Source organism: Calypte anna, chromosome 1 (assembly GCF_003957555.1).
Source record: "Calypte anna isolate BGI_N300 chromosome 1, bCalAnn1_v1.p, whole genome shotgun sequence".
NCBI classification, from domain to species: Eukaryota; Metazoa; Chordata; class Aves; order Apodiformes; family Trochilidae; genus Calypte; species Calypte anna.
Window position 1 is genome coordinate 35,081,710 of NC_044244.1, and position 26,077 is coordinate 35,107,786.

Here is a 26,077-nt window from a genome sequence, read left to right on the forward strand (position 1 = left end):
TCCCTCCCGGCGGCGGTGGCGGCTCCGGAGCCGGGCGCGGCTGGCGGCGGCCCGAGGCGCAGCCGGGCGGGATCATGGCGGACGGCGTGGACCACATCGATATCTACGCCGATGTGGGCGAGGAATTCAACCAGGTACGCGCGGCCGGCGGGTACGGCGCGGCCCCTCCCTTCCCTTCCCTTCCTTTCCTTTTCTTTCCCTTCCCTTCCTTCGGCCGCCTTCGCCGCCGCGCCGCCTGCAGGGCCCTGAGCGCGGCAGCCGGGCCGGGCAGCGCTGCCGCCATTGTTCGATTAGTTCCGCCGTTAGGCTTTCCCGTCACCGCCCGAGTGCGCGGATCGGCGTAGGGACGGGACGGGGCGGGAGGCGACCGCGCCTCAGGCCCGGCCCGCAGGGGGGGGTTATCGGGGCCCGGCTTGGCGGGGAGCGCCGCGCCTCCCGGCCGCGGTCTGAGGGGACGCTGCTGGCGGGTAGGGCGTGAGAGAGGGCGCCGGGCCGAGCGCTTTCCCTCCGTCTCTCCTTCCTTACTTCCCTCCCTCATTTCCTTCTTCCCTCCTTTCGGGAGGGCCCGCGAGGAGCGGCTCCAGATCGCGCTGCCGCCCCGGGGCGGAGGAGGCCGCAAAGGACGGAACCCTCGCTGGATGCGGTGGGGAGAGCAGCCGCTCCTTCCCGGCGGAGGGGCAGCGCTGCCATTGTTCGCAGGGGATCAAAAAGCCGCCGAGCGGTAGCAGTTTCTCGGCCGCTCGTTGCAGGGGAGGCAGAACTAGTGCAGCTTCGTCCTTTTTTTTTTTTTTTTGTTTCCTTTATTTGATTTTTTTTTAATTCCTTGTTATCTCCTAGTTGTTAAAAAAAAAAAAAAAAAGTCGCGCAGCATTTCTTTAGAGTAGGAGCTCTGTTGTAGTGAGGAAGCGTGAATAAAGTAAGAAGAACTTCCCTGGATTATAAGTAGTCCACTTCTCCCGTTGTTTTTTTTACCCCTCGTGTTTCCCAAAAAGCTGAGTGCCCATTTGCCTACCCAGACCTGGTGCTCATAAGAGTTTTGCTTGCCATCTGTCCTGGTTGTGGCTTTTGCACGTCTGCAGGTTGTGTTGCCCCAGATTGCATTGTTCCTGCCCTAGAACATAAATAACCGAGAACACCCGCGTTTCAACACATGTACTGGGCTTGCCGAGTGATGTCCGACTGTGTGCCTTGCCTTCTCTGCAGACAACTGGGAAGTAGATAATAGGTTATGGAAGTCAGTTAAATTTGGATAGCAGCTGATGACTGTCTCAGGAAACTTTAATTGTTTAGAAATTTATTGGTTCAGAAGATTAGTAATCTCATAAAGGTGTACTATGAAACAATGTTATATGAGAGAGCAGATGATGGAGAGGACTGATTTGTGCTTTGTTTACATTAGGACGGTTTTTGCCTTACATCTGAAGACACATTATATGAATTTAGTTGGAGTAAGCTCTAGCACAGATACATTATAATACAAGAGTGCATTCTTCACTTTAATAACTTGGGTTTATTCCAGTCCTAGGTGAATCACTGATAACAGATCAAGTTCTTCAGAAATAACTAATTTGAATCCAGTAGTGTTTGCATAAATTCATGTGTACTGAAGCCCTCAGAGTAGAATAGCTCTGTGCTGTATGATGCAGATACTGCCAGAAGAATAGTGTTGGGGATGCTCTCTTGCTTGCACTCACACCATCCTGGTCTAAGGCTGTGGTTACTATTGATATTCCTAACAGCCATGATGCAAGGAAGGCTTCCTTAATTTCTGCAGTCTGTTTCCTTAGTTTGTGAACCTTGCAAAATATCACAGACTTGTCACAGTTGGAAAAGACCTCTAAGATCACTGTATCCAACTGTCAGCATCTCCACTCCAATAAAATATATGTATCAATATCTGTATCACCTAGTAGAGCATGTCCTGAAGTGCCTCATCTACATGGTTTTCAAATACTTCCAAGGTTGGTGACTCCACCACTTCCCTAGGCAGCCCTTTCCAACGCCTAACTACTCTCAGTAAAGAAATTCTTCCTCATCTCTAGACTAAACCTCCCCTGGTGCAACTTCAGGCCATTTCCTCTAGTCCTGTCATTCTTCACTTGAGAGAAGAGGTTGGCTCTTATCTCCTTACAACCTCGTTTCAGGTAGTTGTAGAGAGCACTAAGGTCTCTTGTCAGCCTCCTTTTCTCCAAACTAAACATTCCCAGTTCTCTTAATCTCCTCACAGGGCTTGTTCTCTAGGCCCTTCACCAGTTTAATTGACCTTCTCCAGCATCTCAATGTCTTTCTTAGAGTGAAGGGCTCAGAATTAACAGTACTCAAGGTATGGTCTCACCAGTGCTTGAGTACAGGGGGACAATCGCTTCCCTAGCCCTGCTGGCCACACTATTCCTAATAAGAGCCAGGATGCTGTTGGCCTCCTTGGCTACCCAGGCACACTGCTGGCTCATATTCAGCCAGCTGCCGACCATCCCCAGGTCCTTTTCTGCCTGGCAGCTTGGGCAGAAAAGCAAGAAAAAAAACTAGTGCCCCTTTCCATCAACTTGGCTTTGTTTTGGTTTGGTTTTCCCTGAAAAAATTTGCTGATTTTCTTTTCCAAGTTTCATTTTTGGGACTTTCATGTTGTCTTAGGCCCTGCTCAGTTGAACAATACTACTTTAAAATAAGAAGTTTTATTGTGAGTGATTATCACTTTCCCATTTCCTTCTGTCAGGTATGAAAGCAAGCTAGTTCCTGTCTGCAGTAATACTTAGTACCTCTAATTGTGATGGGTCCTATAGAAGCTTCTGTTAATGAGTTACTCTTTCTGATTTGAAGCTTGACAGCTTAAATTGATATGACAGGACATGGTTCTGTCTGTCTGTGGATGGTTGAAGATGATAGTTTAGAAAATGCTGTAGGGAGAAAATTTGCATAATACTTTTGTTTATATAGCGGGTATTTTATGGAACACCAGATTTGTAAGGAAAAGTAAGCTACTGGTTCTTGACTGTGCTGTGCTATGGTAATTTCACTTAACAATATTTGTTTGAGTTGGACTGTAGGAACTCTTTCCACTAGTTTTGCCTGTAGCAGGGAATGAAAAATATACTGTGTAGCTTTGTTGTTATTCTGAGTGCAGTATCATCTTACTTATACCCGTGCTGGGACAAACCTTTTGTTTGCATCTATAGTAAATGGGTCATTTAGGACTTGTGGCTGGATGAGCCTCGTTTGATTGTTTTATCTTGCTCCGAGGCTCAAGGTACTCCTCCCTGAGGCTCTTCTGGGTTTTTATTAAAATGCCTTTTTCCTGGAGAAGTGGGGGAGGGATGTTCTGCTTGATTAGTGCTAAATGAACCACAGGTTATAGGGGTGAAATAAAGACCAAGCTGGCTAAGATGGATGACAACTGAAAACTGTCTTGGGTTGTATTTAGTATTGGTTGCAGTGAACTGACTAACTTGACTTGAAGTCAGACCTTTTTTAGTGAAAATGCATCTTTCCCATTCCATCTGGAGTTCATCAAAACTATGTCTGTGTTGCCTCATATTCTTTCATTAACTTATTGTCCATCCTAATTGTATTCTTCATCCTTGGGCTTACAGCTTTAATAAGTTTAGCTCCCAGTTGTATTTATTTGTTTAAAAAATTGTGGTTTTTTTTATTTTCAGAACTTTGTTGAGTCATTTTCTGTTTTGTTCTTCTAAACTGGCTTCCTCATTCACCAGCCTTTCATATTTGTTTAAAGCCTTGTTTTGAGACAAGAGTCCTGTTAAGTGTAATACTTCCTGCATACATTGCATGTGACCTGCAAGAGGAAATAGGTATTGCATGGCAGGTTTTACTTCCACCATCTCCCTACATATGTTGCACATGATGTTTAGGAAAGGGAGCTGCTGTGCTGCACACGAGGACTGCATTATCTGCATACAAATGGCTGAGCTTGGCAGTCTCTTGATGGCAGAAGACCGCAGTTATGTCGGGGGCATTTTAGCCAATATTAGGGTGGGGTTTTGTGCACAAAAACCCCAGAATATTGTGCATGACCCTGAGATAATGAGGAGTCTGCATGAGGCCAGCTTGGGTCTTACTCCAGCTTGCCTGCAACTTCAGCCAGCAAGCTGGGTTACTGTCTTGCAGTCATGAGGAGGTGACCATGCATTGTCAAGTTCTCTGATCAGCTTTGTGTTTCCCAAGATTATTTTTTAAACATACCTGCATGGACATAATTAAACAGTAAAAACCCCGTGTTTTTATTAAACACGTGTATCAAAATCCATCTGACCAAATAGGGGTCATGCATGATTTCATGATATGAAATTTCAGTTGTTTCATGGTATGAAACAATTCAAGGATCTCTTATTTTAACACTGTGGAATAAGGCCTTGCTTTGTTTTATACTCTTGGAAGTATACTTGCCTTGTTGCATTGTGGATATGTCAAAACGTGCCTGTGGTGTTTAGTTTGATATTTAAATGGTAACAAATTAGAAATGAAAGAGTTTTTACTTTGTATTTTGTAACTGAATAATAAAAGTGATTTAGAGGGAGTAAACAGATAAATGGCTAATTATCTGGAAACATCTGTGGCTACAGATACTTAGGAATGTGTTAGTTATTTACTTGATTTCTTGTCTGTAGCACAGAGGATATTTTTTGTGCAATAAGTAATAAAAGTCACCATTAAACGGCCACATAAAACAAGTTATTAAAAATAGCCTTTATATTAGGAAGACTGTTGTCTCATTATGGGAGGGGATGGACACATTATATAATAAATCTCTGCTCAGAAGGTCAGAGCTGTCCTGGTCATAGAAAGACATAAGCTGGTAGACATACATTTCCTATAAAGTGTATGTGCAATACCTTATTGCATATGTACTTCATCAGTTCTGTTGTCTGCTGAAAGGGGTCTGGGGAAGAGATAACCTTTGCATATTTGCAAATACCAAACTACAAAGAAAGCTTCAGGCTATCTCATCTGGTGCCACAGCTTTGTTCTAATGCAGACAGCAATACTACCTACATTTAATTTGTACTTTTGACTACTTGTGAGTTTTTAGGGACCCTGTTTAACAAGGGCTCAGGTTGCATAAATTTCAGTGGTGTGCCAGTTGCAGAGCTGAGAGTGTTTGGGCCTGTGGAGTAAATGTGACTCTTACGGTCTAACAAACTCGTTCCATGTGCCTCTTTCTGCCACAGGCAGTGTGCTATTTTAAAAACATCAAAGGCCTGCTGATTTGTTAAGGTTCCAGTTTGTGTGTTTGGATAGCTAAAGGAGACAAGAAAGATTTTTGCTTATCTCTTTAACTTGTTATTCATACAAACCTTTATTTTTAAAAAAAGTTAGGATACTAAGGTGTATTTCGAGTTTTGACCATAAACATTGTAACTTGAATGAAAAGAGTGATAAGGGAGAAGCTGAATATTTTGCTTTTTCTTAAATGAATGTTTTTTTTTCAGAAATTATACAAATATTTGATCATGAAATTTTATCTACATCACTTTCAGAATATCTTTTTGGAGATGTAATTTATTGTTTAGCTCTTCAGTTGAACACTGCTGTGCACAAAAAGCAAGTCTCAGGGATGCATGTGTAGTTTAAATAAATTTTATTTTAAAAAAGAAACTGTTTCCACAGCAGCATTGGATAAGGGAGTGACTGGTTCTCTGCATCTTAGAGGAGTATGGCTGCTAAGTTCCAAAAAGAAATAACATTTATTTGTCCCTTCTGGACATGAGAGTGATGTTTCATGTGTTTATGGCTTTTATATTTGAATGTTGTGAAACACTGCAAACAGTTCTTAAAACAGAATATTGAGGAAGTAACTGGAAGTGTAACAGGTAGTCTGGTATGGATCTTTGAGAGCATATCTTTTCTGTATCCTTTTCATTTAGTCAGTCCCACTTAATAGCACACGATGTGGAATTTCAATCCTGATTTTTCAGAGTAAATAAATGATACAGTATTTTAGGCTGGTTAAAATACAGGCTTTGGAAATGTATTTCTATTCTGATTTGATTGTAGAGGAGCCCAGACTAATGATGCTGACTTTGTTTCTTAGCATGTTTATCTGCAAGATTGTGAATGACTGTAATTGAGCAGAAATAATTTAACCCCATACTTTATGGTCATCTCTTAGCTAAGGAAATCAGAAGAAGTGAAAAACAGTTTCTGGTAAGGAGAGAGCATTTGTTAAAATAGTTGGGACTAGAGAAGTAACACTTCCTGTGTTATTTTTCTTACTGTTCTGCAAAGAAGGGTGTATTCAGGTAAGTTTCCATGGTACAGGTATGAAGGAGGAAGGGTTGTTGGATCTTGTGCAACAGCTGTTGAGACACTTGTCTTCCATCTACACTTGCAGTTGCTGACTCAGATTGTTCTTAATCATCTAACCACACTGCTAACTGAAAGAGTTGCATTTTGGCTGCAAAACCAGCACGATGGGGGAAGAGATTATGGTGAACAGCATCAGGTTTTTTACTGTGTCTTTATTAATTTAAATTAAAGCATTGACGCTACTGGGCACTTTGCCTCCTCCCTGCTCCCCCCCAAATTTACTCTGCCTCCTTGATAATTCTCTCCCTCCTTTGATGGTTACCTGAAAGGCTATGTGATAGAAACTTCATCTGTTTCAAAAGAGTTTCTTGCCACTAGGGAAGTGCAGCAGAGCTGTGGACTGCTGCCTGTTGTGGTATTCTGGCAGTTCTGATCTCAGCCTTCTCAGAGAAAGAGGTTGGTGTACAATGGCTGTAAGACTGGTGGCTGCCTGTTTGGATCTGTGTACCAAGATCAAATTCTACTTGGCTGAAGTCATCATCCATACACACAGATGACTAGGATAACTGCATGTTTAGCAAGAGGATTTCCTTGCTTGTCTTGTGACATCATCCTTAATCTTTCTGTAGGATGTCATGTTTAGGCCTGTCTCAGGCAGTTCTTTGAACCCCCAAGCAGGAGGGTTGGGACTGGATGATCTCTAAGGTCCCTTCCAACTCTAACCATTCCATGATTCATTCTGTGATTCTGCTTTCCATTAGCTATGATGATAGGAGGAATCAAAATGAGACAGAACTGAACAGGCTAGTTTAACCCTTACTTAGTGATAATCTCTCTTAAGGTATGAGAGTTTTTTTGTTGAAGTTTAGCATGTAGTGGAACAGAGCAGTTTACTGAGCATCAAATCTACTTGATTGAGAATGGAAATGTAGCTTTTATTTTGTATTTTGCTTTTTGTGTTGTTTTTTTAATTTTTTTTGTCTGATTTTACATTTTAGTGATACTTTCTCCTTATGAGTAGCAGTTAAAAATGTTCATATTTTCAAGACAACTGATCATCTGACAATGGCTGTGGATATATTGGCTTTTGAACCATGATTGCCAGCTTTGTAGCCTGTTTTTTTTGTGGAATCCAACTTCATTCTCTCTAGTCAACATATCTGGTATCTTGTACTATTTTATGTAGGATGCTTGTATGGGTTTCTGGACACAAATTTGAAAGACAGTGGGAGCTGAAGTATCTCTAATATCAAACGCCAATGAGGTGGTTACTGTATGGATCAGGGTGGAAGGGTTGAGGAACCCTCAGCAGGCTTTTGAAGTCCAGCTTTTGTATTTGGCAAAGAAACCTGTGAAAGGCAATATAAAAGAGGCTCTCCTAAGCTTTGTTGGACCACTGTTGCTCACTGAGAGGTTACTGCATTCCTGCCAGTAGACCTTTTGATGGGGCCTCTCTCACACACACATTGAGCTGTTTGATTATAAATGATTGCTAGGATAGTAAAAAAGCATCCCATGGTGGAATTTAGTATCAAAAGAAGTGTAAAAAAATCTAAAAGTAAGTTTAAAAAATAGTTCCTTAAGGCAAATATACAGAACTCAGCTTCATTCATAATTTGAATTAAACCATCCTGCCACTTAAAGTTACACAGTGTTTTTAAAGTATTTGTGTGATTTTTGTGAAGGAGATAATTATTATTTTTAGTCAGCAACATAGGGCTGACAGGACAGCTGCCTCTGTAATAAAAAGAAATACAGCCTGTTAGTAGCACATCAGCAGATTGAGACAGTCAGTGCTCAGGCCTCTCAGTCTGCCTAACACACCCTTTGCATAGCCTGCTTCAGGCTCAATGGCCTTTTGGACCAAATACTCCTACCACACTTGTGGTCTGAAGGACCACTGATCTTGACCCACTTGTTCCCATTGAGCAGGTAGGATGCAATTGTTGGGTACTTGAAGCAGAGCTTCTGGAAAGAAACTCATTTTTATTAGCCCTGAAAGGAATCTAGGGCTTTGGTGAGCACTGTGCTATAACCTGTACCAACCCAAGGGAGAAGAGGGTGATGCTCTACAAAAACCCCATGATGAATTCTGATCCAAAACATTCCAGAGGCAGCCATGGTCCCTCTATAGCCTGTGAATAAATTGCTGTATAACAAATATAAACTCCTTGGTATATTAAATTTAATGGAAGCATTTAATTTATTTTAATGATTATTTATTATTTTAATGTAATGAAAGTATTGCAAAAGAATGGCCAGGAGAGTTGTTTTTTTCCCCCTTTGTCCGTTTAGAATATAATAGAAATAATAAGAATTTTATGTATTTAAATATGGATGAAAATTGGGGTTAGCTTTTCAGCAGGGTTGTATAGGTGTGTTGGATCAGCCTTACTGTGTCTGCGGAATGTGGCAGCTATCACAGCATTTTGTTTCAGGTGTTTAATGGGAAGTATAACAAGCTGTGTTTTGTGTTTTAGGAAGCTGAATATGGTGGACATGATCAAATTGATTTATATGATGATGTAATTTCTCCATCTGCAAATAATGGAGATGCCCCAGAAGATCGTGATTACATGGATTCTCTCCCACCATCTGTTGGGGATGATGTAGGTAAAGGAGCTGCACCAAATGTTGTCTATACATATACTGGAAAAAGAATTGCCTTGTACATTGGAAATCTCACTTGGGTATGTATCTTCTTCCTATTTAGAATTCAACCAGGAATTTTAAAATTATGGTCATTGTTACTTGTAAATATTTTGGCTTGAAAATGATATATATATATATAATATGAAGAGGCTAGCAAATCAAGTGGTTCTTTATTTTTTTTCTTTTACCTGGAAATTAGTAAACCTGTCTGAAGCTGTCTTGATGCTTAAAAAACCTGAGGAAATCTTCAGTAAATACAAACTTCAAAGTCCTGTATTTTAAGTATTGACAAGGGGTATTTGTGCTTTCCATCTTAAAGTTTTCAGTGAGCTGAGCAAGACAGGAGAATGAACTTTAAACTATCAAATGCTTTATGCCTGCAGAGACTTTAGGGCTACTGAACAAAACTATTTTTTAGTAAATTCTTGCTGAAGTTTTTAGTTTAAAAAGTTAAGAAAGAATATGGAAAATTTTTCTTGATACAAACTTTTCAGCTTTTTCAGAGTTGTTTATTTTCACTTAGCTTTTTCCAGGGCGGCTGCTCCAGAAACAAAACTGTTTTCAGGGATTTGCCTTGAGGCTTATTTCTGCCATCCCAGGAGTAACAGGTCTGGGATAATTCACTGAATGGCAATTGCCTTTAAGACAATTACATCTGCTAGTATTAAAGCATTTTACAATCAATTTCAGTTAAGCAAAGTGCAAGAGTTGATCAGTAGCTAAATTAATTGGAGTTAATATCCATTACCTGAAATAAAACAGTCCATGTATGAGAAGTTCTTACTCAATTTTTTTTTTTTTAACATGTGATAAATTTCTTACTAGTGCTAAACTTGGAAACAAATGTCTGAGGGATGATTAGGTTATTTTTTTATTACAGTATCCTAATTTCAGGAGCTAATAGATAAGTTAAGGAGCATTTGACTTAACAGTTGTACTATTCTAAAATGTATGAATAGAATCAGTAAAATGCACAGATTTAGCTAAACTCATCCAAGTCAAATGTTGGCTTCTAAAGCAAGAGGCCCAGTGTGCATCAGCTTGTGCCCATTCCTCATTAATTGCCTTCACAAATGGAGTAATCCACAAAAAATGCATTTATTTAATTAAGCATTGCTATTGTGTGTGTTTTCTTCGTGTTTATCTGTCAGTGATTTGTTGACTTCCTGGTTTGCACTTCTCATGAGATTTAAAGAGGAGGTAGAGTCACAGAAGTAGGAAGAAAACCCTAACTATTGGTGTATTTGTCTATCTTCAGATATTATTAAAATTGTTAAATGTTACAGAATAATTAATAGGAAGTTACAGCAAGTAGGTTTGATTAAGTGGAAGCAGTTGTTTCTAGTTGTAGTTTCTGCACTAGTTTCTTGTCTTTGTGAATCCTGGGATTTTTGTGCAAATAATATGTGGTTCATTAAACTGTTAGTAGTTCTGTTGAAGAGAACCTCATTAATACCATGTTTAAAATTGATTTTTGTGCATAAATAATAGAATCAGTAGGGGAACAAATGGATCAGCTGTGGAAAAAGTAACAGTCACTGAAATTGTTCAGTTGAATCCTTGTATTCTGGGAAAACAGAAGTTAGTAAAATACAATTTTGGAGGGGGCAGACTAGCTGGTATACTCGTGAAGTTGTTGCACTTGGGGAAGTTGCACATATGGGGAAGTGTGTATATTGTTACAATTAATTTTCTGATAAATGTAAAATATAAATGACTGCTCTGCAAAATTTAGAAAATATTGACAGTCTGAATACAATGTTCCTCTTTACCAATTTCACATAAAAGGAAAGAAAAGGAAAGAAAAAAAGCATGGAAAACTTTGTTGCCCTTTTCATGATGTTTTAGATCAGCTTTCATAGTTTAATATTAAAAATATTTTTCAGTGGACAACAGATGAAGACTTAACTGAAGCTGTTCACTCACTGGGGGTAAATGATATTTTGGAGATAAAATTTTTTGAAAATCGTGCTAATGGCCAGTCTAAAGGGTAAGAACTTGTAATTTGGTTTTTTTTTTTTTTCCTGTAACTGGACTGAAGTTTATGAGGGTGGAAATGGGGGAAGGGTTCTCAGTTTTTATAGCTGTCAGTATGTGAACTGATAGTCTTTGTTTACTGATATCCAACAATGACTGGGTGTATAGTGTCATACTAATGACTTACATTTCAAGCATCAATATGATGGTGTTTGTATTTCTCATTATTTTATGAGTTAAATCTTGCTTGTAATCTTCATTAAGACTAGATTTCAGTTAGTGTGACTGTGATACTTGCTGTTCCTCACTGTAAATACTGGCCTCCCAGCCCCCTTTATTAAATCTTTATATGCTTTATTTTCCATTAAATGTTGAAAATAAACACTTGAGCCCGTTTTTCATTGGCAACCTAATCTTTCCTGCATGGATGTGCCTGTTTCCTTTTAACAATGCTTAACAGTGACTTGATTATATAAATTTGTATATAGTGTATTTGCATTCTACAAAAAACTGCCTTCATTGTGATACATTTTGATGCATCTTGTACTTGTGATGGTTTTTATATATACTAGAATAAGTTATTAGTTTTGTTTAGAAACTGGATTAAGACCTGTGAGACTGCTTAGTTTTAGAGTATTCTTTTGCTGTGTGTGTAACCTCTGCAGGAGGCATCAGGATATCCAGGAAGTGGAAAAACTGTGATGTAATTGTTTTTTTTTCTTCTTCTTTCTTTCAGGTTTGCCCTTGTGGGTGTGGGATCAGAAGCATCCTCCAAAAAGCTGATGGATTTGTTGCCTAAAAGAGAATTGCATGGGCAGAATCCTGTTGTGACTCCATGTAATAAACAATTTCTGAGTCAGTTTGAAATGCAGTCAAGGAAAAGTAAGCCTTTCTCATGTACTGTCTTCAAAAAATAGATGTTTATTCCAAAAGGCTTTTGGAATAAATGGAGGCTTTTCTCTCAGTACCTGATAGCATCTACATGGTTTAAAATAGCTATAAAGTAAGTCCAGTAAGGTGCTGCAGCTTTGCTGAGAGATGGTCCTCTTAAAAATTAAACAAACCAACTCACCGTGTACTGAAGATCTGTTGTTTGGCAAGAGAGAATACTGTCTGAAAAAAGATAGCAGCTTTGTGAAACTTGTATCTTGCAGTTAGAGAAGCTTTCTTATTTTTTTGTATTTATTTTTGTTTTTTTATAAAGCACAGCAGCATGTAGAAATTTAACACTTGTAGACAAATTGGATTAAATTCTGATGTCTATATTAGGAGAGATTCTGCATAGTGCTTTCCTCCGGCATCTTGTCTTGTGACTCCCAGGCCTAATGTGTAAATGTGTTTCTTCGTGGCCTTGGGCTGCATTAAAGGAAGGACTGACTGTCTCACCAGATGCTATTCCACTATCATGGGAATACTGGAATGTTGCCATATTTTAGCAAAGCACTCTTTCTCCCCAAAAAGCTATAGGGTTGGGTACCCTGGAGGAAGTTGGTGCTCATAAGGTCATACTTTAGCACTGCATAGAAGTTCAGATGAAGCTGAAAAACTTTAACCTGTTTTGATTTATGTAGTTAAACTTTTGCTTTTCCATTATAGCCACACAGTCTGGACAGATGTCTGGGGAAGGTAAAGCTGGTCCCCCAGGAGGAAGCTCGAGAGCAGCATTTCCCCCAAGTAATAGAGGGCGAGGTCGTTTTCCAGGTGCCATTCCAGGTGGAGACAGATTCCCTGGACCAGCAGGGCCAGGAGGGCCACCACCACCTTTTCCAGGTAAAGTTTCAGTTTCCTGGGTGGAGTTTCAGTTTAATTTGGTTTTGGTATTTTTTCTTGTAATAATGTGGAATACTTACTTGGGGAATTACAAAGATTAAGGAAATTCAGTAGTGTGCTATAATCAGCGTTCACATCTGGTTTGTGGGGTTTGACACTTCTTTGTTGATATTCAGATGGGGAGTTCTACTTTCTAAATATAATATATAGCAATATAATATATATATATATTATATATATATAATACATATGTAATATGTAATATGTAATATGTAATAATATTATATATATAATATATATATAGCAATATAATAACATTTTTTAGAGACATTCTTTATAACCTGTCAGTGTGCATATTTTCAAAGTATGAAAAAAATTATAATCATGTCAGCAAGTAAACTTGTGTTTAGTACAGTGTAGTTCAGTTTTTGTGATTTGCTATACAGGGTAAGAATGTCTGTATTGCAGAATGTAAAGTAATGCTGTTTCTTACTGCATTACAAGTTTGGACATCATCAGAAATTAGGCTTTGATTCATGGCCACTGACAAGTCAGTTAGTTGCCACTGAGAGTACCACAAATTTGAAGAGAAGGTATTCATGTTTAGTCAGGTATTTGATACGAGGGGGATTCTCTGTTAAACAGTCAGGCTTGCATTGTAGTGAAGTTCTCTCTTCAGCTGAAGTATATTTAATAAATGCTTGTCTGTTAACAGTCAAAAGGATGCAGTCAAAATGAAAAAACACTAATGAGGATCTGAAAGTAGGCTTGGATACTGCATTTACCTTAGCTTCTCCAATACAGCTTTTCCCATATTTTTAATATATATCTTATGCCCCATTTGAAACACTTGCTGCAGGATGTGGGATGCAATGTTTTCTGGGTTTTGCAGACTTCTTGGGGTTGGTAATAATAACAGGTGATGAAGTGACGAAGGGCACGGGTTGTCAGTTTTCAAGCTAATGCTGTTCTCTGTAGATATTGATAGCCAAGCAACCTTAACATTTTCTAAGCTATTGGACTAAAAGCAGGACCATGCACATGTTGTGTAAGTTGCAAATTGTTTGGTGAGGGTTGTTTGCAGGTTTGTTTTCTATTTTTTTTTTAATTAAAGATTTAAATCCCAAGAAATAAAATTATTTTGCTAAGACCTTTATTTCTTTGTATTTATTAATTCTTTTTTGTTGTTGTTGTTTGTTTATTTTTTTTGTTTTTGTTTTTTAGCTGGACAAACTCCCCCGCGTCCACCTTTAGGTCCTCCTGGTCCACCAGGCCCACCAGGCCCTCCACCTCCTGGTCAGGTCCTTCCACCTCCATTAGCTGGACCTCCTAATCGTGGTGACCGTCCACCACCACCAGTTCTGTTTCCAGGACAGCCTTTTGGTCAGCCTCCACTTGGGCCACTTCCACCAGGCCCTCCACCACCAGTTCCAGGCTACGGGCCACCACCAGGCCCGCCACCACCTCAGCAGGGTCCACCTCCACCTCCGGGTCCATTTCCCCCTCGTCCACCCGGTCCTCTTGGGCCACCCCTGACTCTTGCTCCTCCTCCACATCTCCCTGGGCCACCTCCAGGTGCTCCACCACCTGCACCACATGTGAATCCAGCTTTCTTCCCCCCACCTGCCAATAGTGGGATACCTACTTCCGACAGCCGTGGCCCACCTCCGACAGATCCCTATGGCCGACCCCCACCATATGACAGAGGTGACTATGGGCCACCTGGCAGGTGAGTACTTTCGGTGTAATGTGCTCGGTAGCAATTTCTACTCCTCTTGTAGGAAGCATTTGATTTTCCTTTTTAATGCAAATTTTAGAAATAATGAAAAGTAGGGCTGAAAGGGATCCCAACGGTCTTCTAATTTGCCTCTTTTCACTTCTCAGTGAAATCTCTCAGAAACATGTTTGTAGCAGTAAGAAAATCTGGAAGTGCAACACAAGTAATCTCACTTTCCCTTTTCAGCTCTGAACTGTTTGTCTTCACTGTTTGTATTTGGCAGTGTCATCATTTCATGTGTTCTGCATACAAACTTATATGTCACTTCTTATGCAGCAGCTTCTGGTTGTGCTTCTGTTTTAACTTGAAATTCTGACTCGAACCTTTTTCATTGTGCTTTGCAAGCTGTCTTTTTAGAATTCTCTGAGCATCTTCTGTTTGAATATGTTCATATGTTGAGTAAAATGCCATGTCAAGCTCATACTATTTTCATCTTTCAGCAGCTCTGCTTGTCCGTTCTTTGTTTGTTTTCAGGATTCACTTCAAATTTAGTCTTTGTCTCAAAAGCTAGATATGAATTTACTGCAAGGGTTTTATCTTACTCTCCTCTAAAGATGCTTGTGCTTATTTGGTGCAATCTTGCTGTGTTTGTAGCAGTGGCTTTGCATATGCTTAATCTTGTGTGGGACAGAGAATTTCAGTCTCTCAGACTTCTCAAGTTTTTTACATCTTGTTTGAAACATCTTTTTCATCTGTACTCTAAAGCATCTCTGTCTTACTGCTGTTTCTTGATTTTCACCATATTTGTATTTGTCACAAAAGATCTTGGGATAAGCTAATTTTAAGAAAGACACTTTTTACATAGTAACATTTGAATTTTTCAGTTGAGATTATACCATGAGAGACGCTTCTCTTGCTTAAAATGTTTTCTGCAAAGACACTTTGATTCTTTTTTTATCAGAAATTTAAAAAAACCCATGCATCTGTACGTACTGTGTTCATACAGAAACTATAGAAATTGAAACATTTGGCTTAATTGCCTGAAATATAAAATTATAAGCTGTTGGTTGTTTTTAATGGACAAAATGGAGGTTGTCTGCAGTTTATAGAATGTCTGGGGAGGGAAGGAGTGGGAATAGGACAGTATAACTTACTGTCCAGTATTTTCATTAATAATGTTAAAACTATCATCCATAACTATTTAAATTGTCATTAATTATATATCATAGGCGTTTCACTGGAAATAACATGTCCATAAGAGAAAAATTACATATTCCATTCTATGGGAGGCACACGAAAAATAATACTCAAAACTCAGGGAGGTATGAATTTTTAGACATTTCCTCTTATGCTAAACTGGCTATAGGATCTTGTTCCACTTCTTGCAATTAAGAGGATAGCATTGCTTATTATTCTGCATTTTCTTTCTACCAGAGGGACTAACACTGTTCTAGAAATATCAAGCAGTGGGCCAGTTTAACAGTCTCAGCATTTGTCTCTAACACATTTCTCAAAATTTTCTATATAATACAGAGACTGGCTAATCTGGACAGGACACTGCAAAACTTTTGGGAAATTTTTTTTATAGGTTAACTTCTGTTACTTTTAAAACCCTATATAGGTAGTTAATAATTAAAGTAAAAAAGTGCAGTGAGTATGAGGATTCTGCTTTATTGCTTCATCCTTACTGTAACCAGTTTGGAGATCAAACTGGAACATCTTGAACTTGACCAGAAAGAAATAAAAATAAATTAAAACCAAGACAAAATGAGCTGTAAAATGTTGAAGTATCATTCAGAAAATTAAGTGCTTTAAAGACTATGTACTGTATTTGTTTTTCCTAAGTTAGAGCATTCTGGTCTTAGTTAAGATCTGGGAAACAGGATCATATAGTTCTAAATCCAGTATTGTTATAAAAATTATCTCTAATTTTGCTTGAAGTCAGATGACCTATGTACGTGTTTTGGGATAGTATGTACTTGCCTACCTTCAAGGATTTTATAAATACTTGTAAAGCACAATATTAAGTGCTTCTGATTATTCAAATAGATGAACAAGAATAAGTCCTACCTATACAGCAATGTCTTCATTGGTTCTTTTGGTGGTTTTTTTTACTTTTTTCCTTTTTTTATCTTTTGTTTGTGTGTTTGTTTTTTAGCTTTCAGGTTTTTATATGTAACATGGTCCTTAACAAAAAACCAAACCCAGATCCTGCTTTCTTTTCTGTATGTCACTTTATGCTTAAAGTTGCAAACTTGGATTGTTAAAACTGCAATGATATCTTCTGAATTTTTTCTTAACCTTTTAAATAGTAGTTTTATTGTTTGCAGAGAAATGGATGCTGCAAGGACACCTCTAAGTGAAGCAGAATTTGAAGAAATAATGAATAGAAATAGGGCGATCTCAAGCAGTGCCATTTCAAGAGCTGTATCAGATGCCAGTGCTGGTTAGTAAAACTCTATGTGTTTGCTGTTCTACCCAACTAAAAAGAGTTTATAGTTTTTCTATTAGGAAATTGGCAGTCCCAAAGCCACATTTTCCTAATAGGAGGCTGAATTTAGATACAGTTCATGACTGATACTGTACGGTTCTCCCATTAGTTTCTGAGAATGCCTTCTGAGTACTTATCTGGACAGTACTTCAATATTTGGTTCTACAGTAAATGATCTGGATGGTGGTTAAAGAAAAGATACTCAAAATGGTAATCCTGTTGCAGAGAAAATGATTTACTTTAATTTGCTTAACTTTCTGATGGTGATCTTATATCATTTTCAGGAGACTATGGAAGTGCTATAGAGACCTTGGTAACTGCAATTTCCTTAATTAAACAGTCCAAAGTATCTGCAGATGATCGCTGTAAAGTACTTATTAGCTCTCTTCAGGACTGCCTTCATGGGATTGAGTCCAAGTCTTATGGTTCTGGATCCAGGTAAAACTTTCCTTTTCCATCTGCCCTTACTTAGGAAAGGAAAAGTGTAGTGCAGGACTAGACAAAGAATAAGCTAAGTCATAAAGGCAGCTTCATCGCTTGCTGAGTAGCACAAAAATGTGTGAAAGAACCAAATCGGGGTTTCTTGAACATAGCTGGCTTTTATTTTTAAAAACCAATCTGAGTAGTTTGGATTTAATGTTCAGTTTTATTTAGTATCCTTACATTACTCTTGCAGTGTGTAAATTTGAAAATAGAATTATCCTTTATCAATTAAAATCTCCAGTGCATAACTTCTTTCAGAATTTGCCATGGGAAAACTAAGATCGAGAAATTTTGTTGCCAGCTTTAGTTTTGCATAGAAGTAATATTTTCCACACTTGTCACAGTAGAAATACACTTGTGTTGGGGGAAAAAACCCAAGAAGTTGGGCAAAATGATTTTGCCTGTTTTTATTTGTTACACAATCTAAAAATCTTACTTCCTGAAACTGATTGCTTGGCTGGTATAAAAGGTGGTGGCTATTTTTATGTTCTGTACAAAGACTTCACCGTGAGCAAACAACACTCTCGTGTCTCTTTTTTTCTTTGAGTTGAACTCATACCCATAGAGCATAAAATTGGGGTGTGGATGCCTTTGCGTTCTGAAGGAGAGTTTAATGAAGTAATTTCTTTTAGAAGACGTGAGCGATCCAGAGAGAGGGACCACAGTAGGTCACGAGAAAAAAGCAGGCGCCACAAGTCGCGTAGCAGAGATCGTCACGATGATTATTACCGGGAAAGAAGCCGTGAGAGGGAGAGACACCGCGATCGTGACAGAGATCGCGACAGAGAAAGAGACAGAGAGAGGGAATATCGTCACCGCTAAAGAAGGTGAGCATTTGTTTCATGATCTTGAGCTGGAATGTTGTTGACTTGCTAAAACTACTCTAGGTTTGGGGTCATTAACACCATTAATGCCTGCATTATTTCAATGGTCCTGCGGTATGTACTGAACCATTTCCTTCTTGCAGCATCTGAGATGAGCACAGGTGAGTAACAACAGGTAACTGGTCTGGGGAGGGAGGGAACATTTGTGTTGTTACCTTCCACAGCTAATTAATTTCAGATGCTATTAATGTTTGCAGTTTCATGAAATGAGATTAAACCAGTTCTTCAAAAAGCAGTAAGCCAGACTGATAAGTCTGCTCTCTTCATGCTGGTAAAAGATGATATGAAATTTACGGTTGTATTCTTTACTTGTATTTTAAAATACTAATTTTGTATTTTAAAATCTACTTGTGTGAGGACTGCAGCATTTAGCTCTTCATGTGTGGATTATTTCAACTCGGGGGGCACATGTGCATACAGTTGCTGTCCTTGCACAGGTATGGTAGTGGGTTTCTGTTTTTGTTTTTCCCCAGTGAGGGAATTTATTCATTTATTCAAATACAGGAAATACAGCCAGATTTTCCTCTTTATCTTATAAAATATGACTTGTTGGTATCTTCTGTCTTCTAGCTAAATTCAGGTGTTACCTTGAATAAGGTTTGTAAGTTGTTCCCCACCACCTTGGTTTTTTATACCTTTTCTCCTCTAATAGTAACGTAATTTTCTAAAGAGTGGTACAAGAATTGTTTCTTTTCTGGTTCACAGATTAATATGTTCTTTTATTTCATTATTTATGCAGTTTTGCATCCACCAAATGTCCAGATAGTTACCAGAGTAGTGTCCTAAATAATGCTTTCTTTTTGGTGTACTGCTGAGAGCTTTAAAATACATAGAAATGTTATCACATCATGGAATGTACCATTTTGAGCATTGGTAATTCACCCATAATTCCTTGTATTCGGCAGTTGGAAAAAACCCAACCTATTAGTTTCTTCACAGTGATCTTTTCCCTTTTTAGAATAAATTCCCACTACATCTGTGCTTAAATTGAAGCTTGCAGACTCATCTGTCTGCCCAACTTCCTTTTCTTATGTTTACTCTCAGGTTTAATTTCCAGATTTGCATGTGGCATTCGATCATGGAAGTTCATTTACAGAACTTAAATGCAGCAAAACTTTTTAGAAATCATATAAATTGTAGTGAAAATATGGTTTTGTGTTAGTTATATGTCAGTTTTTTCAGTTGGCCTTTTGCATCACTTTGGGAGGGAAAAAAATTCTGATACTAAATGCTTTAGACTATTGAGTGTTAAGTGGGATGTTGCCTTGGGTTGGGTTACCCCTGTTGGGTTAACAGGGGACACACAAAGCAGTAACAGCATTAGAGAAAGAGGTATCAGAGGCTTAAATAGGAAGGTGAAATGTGGCAGCTGAAATAAAGTTGGCAGTGTGTATCTGTTAATGCCACTTTTGGCAATAAAAAATGGATTGGTAGAAATATTTCTGCAATTGCATAAAAAAGCAACTGTGTTTTTTAATTATAAAATACCAGAACAAACAAAAAAAAGATTTGACAAAAGTAAATGTAGTTGCTTTTTTTGAACTTCATTTTTACCTTTTGTAAATGAGTACTTGTGGTATTTGCACATAGTTGTGATTAATAGAAGGTAACCATTGACCTGAGTAATGGTTGCATTTCCAGAGTATGTTTCCTTCTTTGTTGGAGACGAGCAAGGCATGCTAAAAATTCTTAATAAACTGGAATTTAAGTTATTTTTTTAAAACCCTTGGCATACTTTTTTAATCTAGCTTTCATTTTTGTGTGTTTAGTACTGGACATGCAGATACAGAATTTCTTTGCCAAGTACAGATTCCCTACCCTGTCGCCCTAAGAAAGCATGTCCAATAGCATTAGGTTGCATTTTATGTTTTCATAAGTACAATTTCAAAACAAGACTCTGGTTTCAGTCTCAGTTCAGATAGGATTGAAATACATGACATCCTTCAACATTGTTGTGTGCAGGGACCTCTCAGAGGGGTCGCCTAGGTAAGATGCTTTTGTGCAAAGAAGAAAATAGGTCCTAATAGCTTGATTTAAAGGGCAAATTTAGGATTCTGCATATAAATAAAAGCATTTGGTATTTTTTTAAAGTTAAATTGTGAATATTTTGTCTTGTTGTCTTAATGAAGAGGGGTGTTATTGTAGTTCTGTTTTTATATATTTATGCAGACTTGCCTATAAACCAAATACAGTTCTTCTGGTTTGTATGTTTCATTTTCACTAAGATGTATGTTGCCATACATTTTTTGTTTTGTTTACATTGATTGGTACTCATAAATGGATTTAACAGTCTCAGTCATCTAATAAATATCACAAAAAAAAGAGCTACTCCCCATGTTACTATGTTTTGCCAGGTAACATGAAATTGCCTCTGTGCCTGCTCCCTATGAATGGCACCTGTACTTCTTATTGTGAACCTGTAGTCATAACAGTGGTACTGTACTGGCATTTTTTAAAAAGTGTTACACATCTAGTTTAGAAGGATTTTAAAGGTCCATTGTGAACATTTTTGTATACAGTGGAATTCAATTTGTACTGTATTACATTTATAGAGATGGGTTAAAGTGGAATAGCTAATTAAATGTGTTTATAATAATAAAACTATAAAAAAGTTTAGTTGTAACCATAGCAGGTATTTACACTTCTGTTTGTACACTTCTTGAGTTAAAATTAAATTATTGCAAGATTTTTGTGCCTTCACTTGAGTAAGGCTTCATGTACATTACTATTACATTATATAGAATGACTATAAACTGAGTGTTTCCATGAAAAATCTTGCCCTTGCTTGTAGATTGCCTGTAAATATAAAAGAAAACAATGGATTCAGGACAGATGTCTAATCTGTATTAGTTAAGAAAACTTAAGAATCCAGTAGAATTATATTTAGAAGGTTTAACAGCAAAATTAATATGTACAAACAGAATAGTAATGTAACTACATCAGCATGAGTCCTGAATCTTTTTTTTAAGACAGAATTATTTTTTTCTTCAGTTTAACTGATACTCAGTGGTGTATTTCTAGCTGATACATTGTCCCAATCTTAATCTGTCTGAATTTCTATAACTGCTGAATGTTAAATTTTTCATTTTATGTTTTTGTTATTGGGTTGGTTGATTATTTCGTATTTCAACTGGATTTGGACTGAACTGCAAAGGCAAAACCACAACATTGTAACAGTTGATATGTATGTAGACTTTGTACTCCATATTTCATGGGTTTTTTTTCCCCTCTTGATTTTTCTACTCTCAAACCACTGTAAGCAAAATAATTCTGAGGCTTATATGCTTCTTTAAAAACTGCTGTCAGCTCTCTGAAATAGTTTCAGCTTTGGAGCAATCTAAGAACTAACATGGCTGGAATTTTTTTTTTTCTGTTAGTAGCAGGGGGAATGGTACTGAAAGTTTAAAATTCATTATATCTTTGCTCGTGTAAGTAGGAACGGCTGTGTAACTGTGTTAGCAACCACATCAAGTGTGAAATCAGTCTTTTAAAAAAACCTTGTAAATTACTAAGGAAATGCTGATTTTTCTAAGTTGTTTAGTAATATGCTGCTACTTAATTAATAGAATTTTCACTGAATCGTGTGGTAGCATTGTACAAGACCTAGCTATATGTACCTGTTTAGGATTATTTCACTTCATCTTGGAATTAATCAATTATTAAAGTTATCTCTTTTTCAAAAATACGTATTTTTGAGGAAGCACATATGTGGGGTTGGCACTATATTACTGCATCTGGGGTTCATCAGAGAAATTATGCCTTGTGCATCTGATTCAATACTTGAAATCCACCATAGAGGGAAAGAGGCAAGCAGTGCTACTGTTTTATTTGTTTATTAAAGCCTATTTTGTAGCAACTCTGGTGCTTTATGGAAGCATGCAGTTTGTCTCTTAAATGTTCAGTGATTTCTCTAATTTTCTTGAAGGTGATGAGATAATTTAAAAGACAAACTGAAAACCTTAGGCTGTTGTTTATTTTCAAATGCGTGACTGCATAACATTTATTAATTTGTTTCCATTAACATGTCGCTGTGATTTTGTCTTTTAGACATGCTTACATTTCTGTGTTTCCCACATCCTGTACTTTTTTCCTTCTGTTTGTGAAATCAGTAGTTTTGACAAATTTGAGCTGTGTGAAAGTTCCTCAAGAAATTTAAAGGCTTTTTAGCATTTGAAATGTAAGAAGTTACTTGCAAGTGAAAATGTTGGTTTGATGCAGTGTTCTCTAAAGAATGAACAATTTCATTTTTTTCCCTTTTGCTCATTGTGGTTTGAGAACTAAGATTTCTTTTTATATATATATAAAAAAAGAGAGATCTTCATTTTTATGTTTTTCTGTGGCAGCCTGATCTAACTTTTTGTGTCTTCCTCATATATTAATGTGAAAGATACTTGCCAGTAATTCACATCTTTCTAAGTTGTAAACTAAAGATTGAGTATTCTGAACACACCTCTCTGTTCATCCATTATTTTCGGTGGCCAGGCAGGCTGGGATAGTAGGAGAAAGACATGCAATGAATGAAACTAGTTGGGGAGGGTTCTTTTTATTCCTGTGTAAAATTATTTATAAAATCAGGAAATTGTTCTGGTGTTATCTTAAATTATACACCAGGTACCAGGTAAGTGCACTACTCGTAAGAGGATAAAAAAATGCAACAAATGGAAGAAGGTGCTAGTGGTGGTAAAATAGTCTGTACACGTATGGTGAGCAGAATCACATGTATCTCAGCTTACATGCAGAAGGATGAATATAAAGTCAAGCTTGAAATTCCTTCTCACTGTGTTATAGCTCAGGCACCACAGTATTTGGAGGTTTGTGGTGTTCTGGAATGTAGGTTAAGTGAAAACAAATGTTGGCTTTAAAGCTGATACTTTCTGTGGGAATTTTGCTTTTCTGTATTTTTTTCTTTATGTATAGAATAAAATAAAATAAAGGAGGATTAAGTGAAGTAATTCTTAGGTGCTATTAGGATATAATGCCAAATGTGTGTCATGCATTTTACTGAAATGTGAACATGCTGGGAGATTAAAATCCAATCTATGAAAATATCAGAGAGAAATTATACTGCCATAACAAAACTTGACGGGTGTATGTATGTGCATACATACAGCTTTAAGCTACTCTGGAACTGCCACACTTTAAAAGCTGTTAAAGCTTTCATGTGTTTGTTTGGATATTTGCAATTAAAGGGAAAAAAATCTACTGCAAGATGCTTTATATATATATATGTATATATATAAGCAATCTGCTGGGTTTTGTTGTAAGTGTCTGGAGAAAAAAAAAAAAGCTCAAGTTGCATCTTGCATAAGTACAAAAATGTTGGATCATTTAAGTTCTGGGACTTCATTTGTGAACTGTTCTGGCATAAACCCCTAATTTTTAAACAAAAAAATAAGAACAAAAGTTTGAAATTTGGGTTTTATTAGTGGAAATGCTTAGAAACTGATTGCTGTATGGTGTTACATTGTACAAACATAATACATGCTTGGGACAGATAGTTTATCTGAGCTTGAGGCAGATGGAAAACAACATTGCCAAGAAGTACTCACTAGAGATCTAATTTTCTTTTAAAAAAAGTTGTTTCTTCAATATTCTACTTGCTTGTAGAATACTGAAAAGGGCTGAGCATGAAGGTATAATCCATACAGATTTGCTCCTTCCTTTTGGAATCACAAAGGTTTCTGGGTTTGCCAAGAAATAGCGGCATAATACTTGAAACCAAAATGTACATTTCTTCGGATTTTATTTGGTTATGATTTTTAAATGGAAGGTTCAGTGTGGTGCTGACCATCATAAGAGGCCTATAATGAAAAATACTAGTTATAAGTGCAGTTAATCATGCAGTCTTTAAAGTACATGTAGTTTAATAAGTACCCTTACAGATCTAGCAGATTTTTCCCAGGAACTGAAGCTTTCTTACGCTAGTAGTATAAAATATATGTGGTGCTTTGGATCTGTTAACTGTCTCCAGAGAAGTGATAAAGATCCATAACTATTGCCGCAACAATTGTTACTATGAGAGCAGCAAATTCTGACACACAGTCTCACAGCTGTCATATACTTTTCCCCACTAAAAAACCTGAGATTCTCCCGTTTTCTTCTGTTAACTTCGCTTGCAGCTCTGATCACATCTTCTTGTGGAGGCAGCACTTTTGTCACTTGCTAGTAATGAATTTTAAGAATACGTAACAGCTATGGAAATCTTTTTTCTGGGGAAGGAACAACTTAAAAATTGTTACTGCTTTATACATTCATGACTTGGGAACAAAGTCTGTGAATAAAAAAAGACATTCCAGTTGCTGCTTTGTATTAGTTCATGTGCATACTGTAGTGTACAGAGCCTACTAGTTTTAGGTTTTTTTAAATTTATTATTAACAGTCATTTTGAGGGGGGAAAAAAAAAAGTCTCAATTCTTTATGCAAAAAATGAGTAATTTGTTTACCCAACTGCTTTGAAATTATTATGCTAGTATAATATTTGACAGCTGTGTACTGGTGCATGTTCATGAAATTGCTCCTCTAAATGTCTTGCTTTTCAAATGAACAATTCAGTGTGTTGGTTTTTTGGATAATTTGATTTTAAACTATTTTGAAATTGAATGTTGAAACTGTGAATTAATAATGACATGAGGATAGCTAATTGTTTTGTAATGGAATTCAACTGAAATCTAGTGTATGGAATTATACCATCCCAAGAATTTTGTGAACTCTTAACGTAATTAACTCTGAATGGTGTGGTTCCTTAATTTGCCAAAATAGATAAGAGTAAGAAGTAGGATTTGGGTTTTTTTTTTCTAAAGTAGGTGAGGAAATCTCCAAATCTGTTGTATTATTTGAAAAGTGGGTTCTTGTCATTTAGATGTGAAGCCCATCCTGCTTGCCACTAAGCTGAAAATTTTTAGCTACTAGTATCAGATTCTGTGCACTTCTAAATGTTACTGAGCTGTGTGCCATCCACTTCATTATACAATCAGTGCATTACATTAATGTCAAACCAGCTTAAAATTTCTGCAGTGGGGCAGGTAAAAATGTAAAAATCTAAAAATCTAGTTGTGGGAAAATGACCTTACATGCTTGTTCATTACTCTTGCAGAATGCTTACTTTAGGGGATGTTCTATATAAATGTTTCCATCAGTCACAGGAACAGTAGCTATTTCTTCCTTTATCATTTGATACTTCAGCTGTGAAATATATAATCTTTAAACTTTGTTGTACATCAACAGTAATGTTATTTTTAACTATTGTATTAGAAAACAATTTTGTGCATAAACAAGTAGCTACTGCTTCTGGGTATTTTGTGCTAGCTTACATTATGGTGAATTAAATGCACGACTTGTGTATGTATAGATAAGCCAACAGTTTTCTGTGTGTTATGGGGACTAGCAAAATCTACATCACAAATTTTGACACATTACAGCTGAAGGAAGAGGAACAGCTCACAAGACAAGATACATTCTTCAAGGAAAGATGCTTGTCCAGCAGTTTGCTTCATGTGATTGAACTGAGCCTGTAAGGATTCATGGATAAAATGAACAGGAATAGATCTGAATAAAGCAAATCTGCATACATGGTAACCAGTAGCTCTTTTACTTTTTTATGTTGCTTAACTGTTTTATTTGAGGGAAACCTGTGTGATTTAAACCTTATAGCTTTTGCAACTTTATTACTGGTTATATAAATTTGACAATTATAATGTGCAAGCAGTTGGAAAAAGTCAAGTAAATGCTTGTTTTTATAGTAGTTTGTTCATGTTAAACTGTTCATATGATAATGTCTGTACACAGCACCACTGATTACAGTAGATGTAGTGTTGTAATAAACTGTTTAATGGGGCTGATGTG

The 26,077-nt window shown here is 37.3% G+C and overlaps 1 protein-coding gene across 4 annotated transcripts; it reads left to right on the top strand.

Moving 5' to 3' along the window:
* CPSF6 (cleavage and polyadenylation specific factor 6) lies at positions 1-26,077 on the top strand. 4 transcript variants are annotated; one of them, XM_030450233.1, is made up of 11 exons: positions 1-134; positions 8,742-8,951; positions 10,800-10,903; positions 11,627-11,772; positions 12,487-12,660; positions 13,885-14,389; positions 15,607-15,699; positions 16,708-16,823; positions 17,153-17,306; positions 17,984-18,178; positions 25,654-26,077. In XM_030450233.1, the coding sequence occupies exons 1-10, from the start codon at positions 75-77 to the stop codon at positions 18,171-18,173; spliced, it is 1,752 nt and encodes a 583-aa protein (XP_030306093.1). In that variant the 5' UTR covers positions 1-74; the 3' UTR covers positions 18,174-18,178; positions 25,654-26,077. The 4 variants fall into 4 exon arrangements, with proteins under 4 accessions (XP_030306093.1, XP_030306102.1, XP_030306109.1 ...); XM_030450242.1 differs by having other exon boundaries at positions 17,987-18,178; XM_030450249.1 differs by lacking the exon at positions 15,607-15,699.

Excerpts from the sequence above, each read along its gene's own strand:
- CPSF6 (XM_030450233.1), top strand. The coding sequence starts at position 75 with ATGGCGGACGGCGTGGACCACATCGATATCTACGCCGATGTGGGCGAG. Across the intron at positions 135-8,741 it reads TGGGCGAGGAATTCAACCAG|GAAGCTGAATATGGTGGACA; the intron begins GTACGCGCGGCC and ends TTTGTGTTTTAG. Across the intron at positions 15,700-16,707 it reads AATACTCAAAACTCAGGGAG|AGAAATGGATGCTGCAAGGA; the intron begins GTATGAATTTTT and ends TATTGTTTGCAG.